At 32.7% G+C, this 11298-nt stretch overlaps 1 protein-coding gene across 1 annotated transcript; it reads right to left on the bottom strand.

Moving 5' to 3' along the window:
• Positions 1 to 642: 642 nt before the first annotated feature.
• On the bottom strand, positions 643 to 3109 carry LOC145134066 (uncharacterized). Its single transcript, XM_079068989.1, has 4 exons — positions 2534 to 3109; positions 2190 to 2282; positions 2043 to 2103; positions 643 to 1940 (listed from the first exon to the last, which is right to left on the bottom strand). Exons 1-4 carry the CDS (start codon positions 2574 to 2576, stop codon positions 1814 to 1816), a joined length of 324 nt encoding a protein of 107 aa, XP_078925115.1. The 5' UTR covers positions 2577 to 3109; the 3' UTR covers positions 643 to 1813.
• Between the last annotated feature and the right edge of the window lie 8189 nt (positions 3110 to 11298).

The following is an 11298-nucleotide window of genomic DNA, read 5'->3' as shown; positions in this document are numbered from 1 at the left end:
GGTTGGGTTGGTTTTGATTTTTTTTACAACACATAGCAATGTCGACTAAATAATTATATTAGTCAATGGATTTTTAGGCATCAAATCTCATTAAAAAAATGTCACAAAATCACGTATTTTTTTTTTTCATAAAATACAGTTTTATTTTTTATGACAATATAACGATACAATATAACAATATAGATATAGAATTTGGAAATTTAACTACAAAACAAAAACAAAACAAAACAAAAACCAAAAAAAACTGAAGTTGATATTTTTTAAAAGAAATAGACATTCGGAACACTTGTGTAAATATTTATTTTGACTAAAATCACAATCATTCACATAGAAAGCAACATAAATATTTATTACGTTTTAATCGTTTCTTAAACAAGGAACTCCATCGTATTCTCACACTTAACAAAACATAAGATTGAATTTTTAATATCCAATGATCTTAGACTTTCCTTATTAATGATAATCTTATTGTCGATTTCAAGCTAAAGCCCACAATGTTTTTGCTCAATGGTGATTACAAAAATGTTGAAAAAAGCATTCTAGTTATTGATTATCGAATAAAGCATTATGAAGTTACAAGCAAACAGAGATGCAAATAAAAAAAGGTTTTAAATAATAATAATAATAAACTTATTACCAGTCCCCAAGAAAGGAAAATACATATTTTTTTCAGTGTTGGTGGGGGTTTCTTGCGTGGGTTGCCATTTGGCGTGTGTTTCTTTGGTTTCTTTTCCTGGCTAGCTGGTGCTCTCTTTGCAGTTAAGGTGTTTGCATCTGTTACTACATGTGCTGTTCTTTGGCTCCCTCAGATTGTTTGTCAGTTTTTGCCCCAATGTTGCTGTTTCTTGCTTTGCTTTTTTCCATTTTGCCCCTAGTTACTTTTAGGATTGCTGTCATGTTGGTTTTTTTTTACTGTCTTGCCCCTTTGCATTGTTTAGATTTTCCCCTTAGTGCCTTTTAGTGTTGATCTCTGATGGTTTGGGATTGGTGGTGATTTGTGTTGCCTGTGGCTTGTGTATGTCTGGTGCTGGTCCTTTTTACCCTCGCTTTGGTTTGGTGTTTCAGACCTATTGGTTCTCTATAACTCTGTTTTCCTTTTCTTCGGGCTTAGTGTTGTTGGTGTTTTTGTTGTCTTTACTGTGTTCTGCCCCTAGCTGACTTTTATTTATTCAGTTGTTTGTTTTGCCTTTCAAACAAAAAAAAAACATATTCTTTGCCAAGCTCAAAAGCAGTATAGTGGTAGCTATTCTTAGTTGGCTCCACCCACAGAAAACACAAACTCTATTGAAACTGAATTCTATTTTCTACTACAATATATGGTTGGCTACTCCCATCACTACTTCATAACTACGGGTGTAACAAAGAAAAGACATGCCAACATTGAAAGAATGACAATATTTTCTTCTTTTTAATGCAATGTCATGATATTGTGGTCTAGAAAGACAATAATTACCTCTTTTCGGTCGTTTTTGTTTCCAACAACATTAGCGTTGATGTTTCTCAGCAATGTAAATATTAATAAAGATAAGGAACATTATTCAAGTGATAATAAAAAAGTTACATATTAGGAGTGAGTAAAACTAACATAAAAACTAAAACCAAGAAACCTCCAAAGTTGGTAAAGAAAATCATGGATAGCTTTATTGATAAAAAAACCAGCCACGTTTTTTTAAAATAGATAAATGTACAATAATTTTCTTATCATTTCCCTTCTTTCTTCTTTGGGTTTCTCTTCTTTGCATCAAAAATATAGAAAAAACATAGATCACATACTGTGTAGGATCATATCGAACATTAGGAATCACATACTCTATCAACATGCATACCTCGATAAAAAATCCAAGGAGAGTGGAATCCATTTGAAACTTGAAAGATGGAAAACAAGAAATCCGAGCTTGAAGGCTCTATGAACCAGATCAGCAAAGCCCTTGGGAAAAAAGCTATTGTGCAATTCATGAAATTCGAAATCAAAGAGGTTTCATTCTGTTTTTTCAAACACACACATATAAAGAGATACGGAAAGGGTGATCAGGGTGTTTTACCTATTTTGAGTCGATATAGAGTAGCAGGAGTGTTTGCGGAACATCAAATTCATGTAAAGCACTAAAAAGAGACAAATACACATTTATTATAAATCATGCGATGGATTCCTATAAAAACAAACTTTGAGAATATCAAAACTCAAATACCTTGATCTATATGGAGCAACAACATAGTAATTGCCATCTTTTTTAAGAATTGTATGCCATTAAACTGGAATCTGGAAAAACCATTTATGGCACCTGGTCGAATTCATGAAATTAGAGTAATTGCCATCTTTTTTAAGAATTATATTTATGCAACAAACATGAAATTAGAGTAATTTGTATTTTTAGAACAGTATATACCTTATTTACGCCATCATTTTTCCGGTATTAGTGTTGAGTAGTACAAAATCGAATTCATGAACATAGTATGTGTTATAACTAATAAAAAATATAATTTATAAGTAGTTGAGTAATAAAAATGTGATACACATTATCAAAATCATTACCTGGTAAATGTTTTCTTAAGTAGATAAAAGGTAGCACCATCATCGTTTTCTGGTGGTGACACCCATGTCAGTGGGTGTGTGAAGGCTGCTCCACCATCTCTACGTACATTTACATACTATATTTTATGAAGAACACGGATAATAGGTTTTAGATCCGCGTCACTGAAGACCTATTTGGCTACTTCGATTGCAGTAGAGAGAATCACGGGCGGAGGTCGACAAGCATGAAAGAGAGAGGGATATGATTTAGGGTTTTTAAAGAAAGAAGTAGGGTGGAAATAAGTTTCGTCGTTGGTAGTTATGGTTTATGGAGGTGCGATGGTTGTGACAGATAGGGTTGCTGGAGGTGAGCTAGTGGTCAGATGATGGTGCGTTGGCCTTGGTTGTAGGAATGATGGAAAAGAGAACGTTTTTGCTTATCGGTTCCGCATACTCCTTCAAGGTTTCCAGAAGAACAACCTATTGAACAATTAAGGAGAGATATGATGATAGTGAACGGTGGTGACGAAGAGACGAAGATGGATGTGCGATGGTGGTTAAGGCGGCTGTCGAGATCAGGGTTTCTAGAAAAGGGGAGAGAACACATTAATATTTGTGGTTTCTTTCCGGATTCCATTGAGTTTTCAAATTTGAATAATTTGTTTTACATAAAATTCGAGGAATTTGAAAGAGTCTTTCAACTAAATTAGATAATACTGAAATATGAGAAAAGATATGAAACGCGTCACAATAAAATAAAATATATATGCATTGTAGTGGATGTTTGTAATTACTGTATTATCATTTGTACGACATAAATTATAATATTATTTTATTAGTGGTTATTTGTATTATTAGCTTAATGGTTTGGACGTCTTAAAAAAATAATATTATTATATTCAATCTATTTATAAAAATAGGTAGATTTCTTTTATAAGATAGTAAATATATATATATATATATATATATATATATATATATATATATATATATATATATATATATATATATATATATATATATATATATATATAGGGTGAGGTTCAATAGAGAACCATAATTAACCAAGGAACCAATATTTTTTTCAACTTTTAAAACTTATTTTTTATTAAAAAAAAAACTAAAAATACAGAAATTCAAAACTTTTTATCCTTTTTCCAATGATATCAAATTCGATTTTTTTTTTGTTTTTTGTTTTTTTACGTCAAATTCACAATGTGAATCCAGATTCACACGGTGAATCCGAAAAATATTTTTCACATTCACAATGTTAATATATGAATTTATATATTTTTAGATTTTTTTTCGGTAAAGAATAAGCTCTAGAAATTGAAAAAAAGATTTGGTTCCTTGAAGAACCAATAATTATGGTTTTCTATTGAACTTTTTCATATATATATATATATATATATATATATATATATATATATATATATATATATTAAGTGGGTTGCAATGCTTATGGCACATCGATTATTGATGTCGTTTTGTGTCACATAGCAATGGGAATGACTTTTAATTTATTCCATATATTTTTCTTTTATGAGTTTATCAGTATGGTATTTCCACCCGTTTTATGAATAACTTCACTAATAATAATATCATATTTGTAATATATAATCTTTTTAAAGTATAAAGAGATGTCAAAACAATAAGAACAAACGACGTATTAGCCGATAATTTGTAATTATCAATTGTTATCATCTGTATCTTTAGTTTATCTCCTATTGTATAGGGGCAGCTATTGTAATTTTACCTTATATAATGATTCACCCTCGTTAATGAAATGATGTTAATTGATTATAATATTTATATGGTAGCAACCATTTTTTTCTAGATCACGTTTCCTAAACTTCCTTACCCTTCTCTCGTATTCCTTTTTCCTGGGATTTCACCATGGTCGTATCTTCTTCTTCTTCTCATGATAGTCTCTTCACCATGAATACCCTATTACACATGTTAACAATTAAGCTCTCCTCCAATAATGATCTCTTATGGTGTGACATCCGTGAAATTTTGATCAACAAAAATCAATTTTACGTGTATTAGGTCAAAAATGTGAAATGTGATTTTTGTAACATTCTAATGTATTGTTGAATATTATAATACTACATGCGCTATTTTGAATCCATTATCGAATAACCACTTTTATTGCGATCAATAAACTACGATAATGTAGTAACTCGATAAAACAAACAAATATTACCGAGAATTGGGTAATGTTCGTAACACGAGGTTTACGTGTTCACAAATCCATAAACACGTTTTAAACATCATATGACCTAATATTTAATTGATACTCCGGTGGTTGTTTTGGAAAAAGGTCATACATCAAGAAAATGAAAGTTATCACGGTTTAACGCTCACTTTTTATACAACGAATTTGAGAAAAACAATTTAATCATAAGGTGTTAATATTATTGTTTAATAATATTAAATAACAATATTTTTATTAGTTATTAAACCTTACCAATTTCTCAAATTCTCCCACACTTTTATAAAAATGATAAATTTTTATAAAAAGGGCTAGGTTTTTACAAAAACTATATGAGATAAATTATGTCTCTCCTCTTCCAACATATCTCACCATATCCGAACATAATCATATCCTCTTTTATTATAATAAAAGAAATTCTATTTTATATATTATAATCAAAAGAAATATTACTTTATATATTATAATCCAAAGTAAATTCTATTTTGAATATAATAATCCAAAAACTTTAACCATAGAATTTTATATTAAAAAGAAAGAGTGTTGTTATTTCCCCATGCAAACTACCACCACCCTCCCCTTTCCTCTCTATAAAACTCGGCCTAAAGGCCCTTCCCCCTCCCTCACTTCATCTTCAAACTCACTCTTATTCTCTCTAAACTCTCCAAACACTCTCTAGTTGATTCCAAGCTTTTTGGCAAGTATTTAGCAAGGATTTTTGGTAAGTTTTCTTCATATTTTCGAGATTTCCATCATCTCCCTACCATCATCTTTTGGTTGTCTCATTTTTACTCCTGAAACAAAAAACATAGGCAAGATCTTGGAGTTTCAAGAAGGCGTCACTCGATTCTTACCTCATCTTTCTCACCATTTCTTGTCATCTTCTAGGGAAAGCACAAAAGGTGAGTTCATACCCCCTCCCCTTTTCTACTAGTTTTCACTCATTTTACACTTTCGGGGGAGGTTACATGCCATGCAAACAAAATACATTTTGGACAATGACTTTACACAAAGGTCCTAGATCTAATATATGTTGGATAAAACTTTTAACCTTTGGGTAATACTCTTACATGCATGTTTATGTTCTATTTATGAAATATATACATATATTCATGTTTTCAAAGAAAACACATAAGTCTCATTCTTTCATATGCACAAGCTTCTAATATTGAATCTATTGTATGGCGGATAATATCTTTATCCATTGGATAATATTATTACACATTGGATAAACACAAACTAACATTTTCACCGAAAGTCTAGTTTTGAAAGATTAAAACTTTATGTTTACACATTGGATAAAACCATTACCCCTTGGAGAATACCATTATCCATTGGGTAATACTATTACACACTCGGTAACAAACATACATGTAGAACACCACTTTGAACATGAGAAAACTTCGATTTCATTTACAACCTAGAATAACATACTTTCGACGGGTTTTGTGAGACATTTCTTCAACCATTACGCTAAGTCCCGACCTTATAATCGTTAAATCTTAAATGAGCGGTAGAATTGTGTATAGATCTATATGGGATTGACAACACCCACCTATGGTTTCTAGCTACAACCACAATTAACGGGTCAGGGGTGAAAATTGTTTTAACATTTCATGACGTCCGAAGAAGTGTCGTGGCGGGCAACATTACAGTCGATAGCTCGATTATAGGGGCTCACTATTGATGGGTTTCGATCAATACATCATTCCTATGGTGTACATGCAAACCCTAATAGCTTTGGATCTAGTTTGTCTAATGAACATGCAATTGATAATCCAAAGCCATAAACCCTAGATCTAGTAAACTATAACTGAAAATAGGGTTTAGATCTTACCTTTGATTGTTATATAGCAATAACAATCAATCCTTGGCTTCAGAAAGCTTAGTGCCTTAAGTGTTGCACCTCTAATGGAGTCACAAACACCACTAAGCAACTTGGATGAAGAGGGAGGAGAGAGGAGGCACCAAAAACGGCTGGAAACCCTAAAGGAAGTATTCACCACGTTTTTGGGGGCATAGGGGTCCTTTATATACATGTAGGCTATTAGGGTTTACAACTAGGAAACCCTAATCTGGCTGCTTAAGCCCTAAGCAACCCATGGACTCCTTTAACATATCCCTTGGACGAATTCCTTATGGGCTTCCCATAGAATTCGTCCAACCTATATTATTTAGGTAATCCATAGCCCAATTGCAATTATCTTATAATTACAAATCCAGTCCCCTAAGTTTAATTAATCTCTTTTAGTCACTAAATTAATTCTTAATTAATTCTTGACTAATATTAATTAAACAATATGATTTTTCCTTTAATATATTATTCTTATAATATATTAATAAATCATAATTAAACCTTTCTCTCCTTAATTCATCCTACAAGTTGCTATGGTGAAGGCAACCCAAAAGGATCATGCTCATAATCGGGTCAAGTACATACCAAAATAGTTATGGACTTAGACACTAATCCAACAGTCTCCCACTTGGATAAGTCTACTAACTATTTTGCATAACTTCAGAACCTGATCAGCAATCGTAGCTTTCAAAAGCCGCTGTCAACTCTGATCTTATCAGATACACGTGTCCTTTAGATAAGGGATTATATATTCCTCCATTCTCAAGATATCGTATAGACACAAGACATGAATTTGATCATTCTCTCTATACTGTTTCCCGACTTCCGATTTATGACGACTGACAACAGACTACAATTGAACACATCAACTTAGTCCCGGCTTGGCCAAGCGCTTAGGGTGTCATCACTAAATCATCGAGGGGCCCACATATATCGCTTTTATCCCACTTTGGGTAAAAGGAATGGATAAACTTCGACTCAAATGCTTGCTTGCATTTACTGATCGAATCACACACAACAATAAGTTTTATAACACCAAGTTACTGGTGCGTTTTCTTATTATCAATGCGCAACCGACCAACAAATAACAACTCACACGTCTCGGTTTCAAGAATATACAATGTTATCGTCTCACAATTACTCATGATAAAAGCCATGAAGTGATTCAAGTGAGCGTGGGTTTGATCCAATACTCTAATCTTATTAAAGCACTCATGAACTCTGCAGCAAACTTGTGCTATGTCTAAACACTTAGATAATCTACAGACATATTCATGACAGTCTTCCTTCATACCTACTTCCAACGTATGACCGACTGTGGAGGTTTGAATAACTCAGTTATTCTGGAAGTCAAAACATGCAAACTGAAACACAACAATAATACTTAATCCTATATGGCCCCAAACTTGTGAGAGTAAATAAAACACTTCTATTTAACCACCATATTGATTACTCATTATTTATCATTTAATGTTTCGGATAATCAACTCATTACTTGAATTACAACAACAATTGTCCCATGCTCCAAGCATGCACACTTTGTTTCCTATGGTCCATGCTTTGTGAAATAGATCAATTGAAAACTTTTCCAATGATGCTCATTTCACAATTCCTAATCCTCATCGTTAGTGTAAGAACACAAGGTTCTTGCCACTACTAGAATACGTTAGATTCTAACATTTTATGCAACAATCCTTTCGTAAAGTCATAGCACAAAAGTCACCAAGACTTGGCCAATGAAATTACAAGGTCTCTATCTGAAATTGTTACAAACAATTCTATAGACGTGATGTCTCTCAAAGTACATTCCTTTGAGCATCCTTTTGCATAAAATTTTCTAATCTAGACATAAATTCTCAATTTCCAACTCCCAATATGGAAACATTTCCATATTTGACATATAACAACTCATTCTTAATAGAATCTTATCTATTCATAATAATGTCGATATGGTTCGTCCAACACTATACTTCCAACTACTCACAAGCAACAAATCCTTAGCGAACCTTAGATTGTCCTTTGATAGTTGTTTAATTATTTTAGTCAAAACCGTTCTAGTCCCTTTTCCCTCTTAATGCGCTAAGCATTTGGAAAATTTTAGAATGATCAAACATTATAGCATAAGCAATCGATCCTATACCCGAAGCGTATGAGACACGATTCATGAAGACGTGATACTTTACCAGTCTTCTGCTATAATATTTCTAATTGCCATGTTCTCACAATTTTGATTATGAAAAGGGATGCCGTAATCATAACCAAATTTTGAGAATGCAATTATCCTTTCCATATATAGAATTTCCTCATGTTGAACCATTCCAACACAACATTCATATATTTGACTAAATTTGATTAAAATTCCACAATCTAAGCCTTTAGATTTGAAATGAAGTATAATATTCTCTCCCTTAATTATAGCAAAACAACTTTTCAACCCCTACAACTTTGCCAAGTGAATCTTTGTTTTCTATAATTAATATTGCTAACTTGCAATACTTGAAATAATAATCATGCTCCCACTAACACAATGATTATTTCCATACAAGCATAACACTTATGCTCCCACTAGCTTTGACATGTATTCAGAAAACAATTGAACTTCTAGAAAACAATACTTATTGAATTCCAAAGTCCATATTTCTAATACTAGGTGCTTCGATAAGCCTTTATCTTAGCTTCTCAAACTCATACACCTTTCCTTAGATAGCTCACATGTGTGTCTAAACTAATTCAAAACTTATATTACTAAGTCCCCAACGTTCAGACTAATCGCCAAATCTCACAATTCGAACTATGAAAAGGGATGCCGTAATCATAATCGAATTTTGAGAATACAATTTTCACAATTGCAATCTTCTTAAAATCTTTCATAGTGAAAGCATTTCCTTACAATCATTTTCATGAAGGAGGGAAACCTTATGACACTTAGATTTTAAAGTGTATGTGTTCCTATCCATCCGAATTTGTCAAAACTAAGGTTTGCGACAAATCCAAACTTATATGGACTGAACTTGTTCAATCTTGATTTCTTGCCTTATGGTAACACGAATGCCCACCATGTCTTCCAAGTTGTTTAGCAACTCACCCCTACATATCAATGTACTTTCCATTGATCAAGGTGCTTGCCTTTATGCATTCAAATGAGAACTCACAGAACTCACATGCATAGTTAACTCAATCTGGAATGGCACAGAAACAAAATTATGTCAACACGATAGGTTGCCAACCTCAAGTCGTGTGCTAGTGATTAACTATTGGTTTATTCTTGAATTTGTTCTTGAAACGTTTCAAGACATTTAAGACTCCCACTGACTCCTTGACATATAAGGTTCTCTTGTCAAGAAACATTTCTTGACAAAACAAATATTCAAGAGTTAGTGTAGCTTCTTATCAAGTTTAACACTTCACTCAATTGGTCCTAGTTGGTCTTTGTCTTACCAATTTCAAATGTACAAGAATAAGAAACTTTCTTATTCTACATTTGATAAGTGTTACAAACCTACTTAAGACTTGTCACTCATGTCACAATCTTGACTCTAAGACTTGATATTGGAACGAAGTATGATTGACTTCTTGATTTAACCATTTCTACAATTCTCGATTCCTCTTCTTAGACATGCAATTGCACTAAGACTCACTTAGAGGATCAATTGAGACATGGTTCTTAATCATTAAGACCTATCATAAAACACAATAAAAGTTACTCTCCCTTCTTCTTAGAATAGAGAAACTTTTATCTTTTTGCTTACTAGATTCTTCTTATTCGTTCTGCTATTGATTGAAACTTTTTCAATCAACTCAGAATTATACTCAATCTTATAAGTATAACCATATTTACTAAACTTTAGTAAATCATGACGAATATCTTTATTACTCTTGTGGTGGACTTGATCGACGCACAACCTAGTGTACTCGATCTGTTAGTCCTTCACTTGACACTTTGTCAAAGAATTAGTCTAATTTTCAAATATGAAGTTTCTCATTCATCACACAATGCAGGTTGCATGATTCCAAGTTTCTGTCCAATTGAAACTTGGGTGATGAGAAACTCTCCCTATTTGGTAAATTCTCGACATTTCCACAAATAACACAATTAAGAATCAAATCCGTTATTGCTAATAGAAGAAACATTCAAACATCAATTTTTCATACATGCCATTGCAAGGATAAATAAATAAGACAAAAAAAACAAATTTTATTTTATTGCGGAAAAACTTTGTCCTTACAATGTAATTCAACTGAAAAACTATGCTATTACATATTTCTTAGAAATCTACCCTAAATCTAAAGTAGCAGCTCAAAAATCCGATCTTCGAATCCATGCGATCGAAATCCATTTCTTCGTGATCAGATTCAGCACGCTTCTTCCTTAAGTTTCCTTTCTTTTCTTCGATCCTGCAAAACATCAAAATGTAATCTTATCACATCATGTATTAAGAATCAAAAATAGGAACTTATAGAGTTAGTTAATGGATTTTACCTGAAGTAGAGTCATACGTCTTCACTCTCCCATCTCTTAGATCTCTCTGGTAGCTAGGGCAGCTTCGTCTCTAATGCCCCTTCTCTTGGCAGTAAAAGCAAATGGACTCCTTTGGTACATAGCAAGGGACAATCTCAGCCTTTTCTGGACTTCCAATGTAGCCAGTGTCCAATGAAGTATGGGAGTATGATTGACCAATCAAGTTTGCTTGACCAGTGCGCCAAATCATCGCTGAT

This window comes from Lactuca virosa, chromosome 8 (genome assembly GCF_052849685.1).
Source record: "Lactuca virosa cultivar CGN04683 chromosome 8, Lactuca_virosa_CGN04683_v6, whole genome shotgun sequence".
Taxonomy (NCBI): domain Eukaryota; kingdom Viridiplantae; phylum Streptophyta; class Magnoliopsida; order Asterales; family Asteraceae; genus Lactuca; species Lactuca virosa.
The sequence above is the reverse complement of the archived record's forward strand: the minus strand, read 5'-3'. Positions and strand labels throughout refer to the sequence as shown.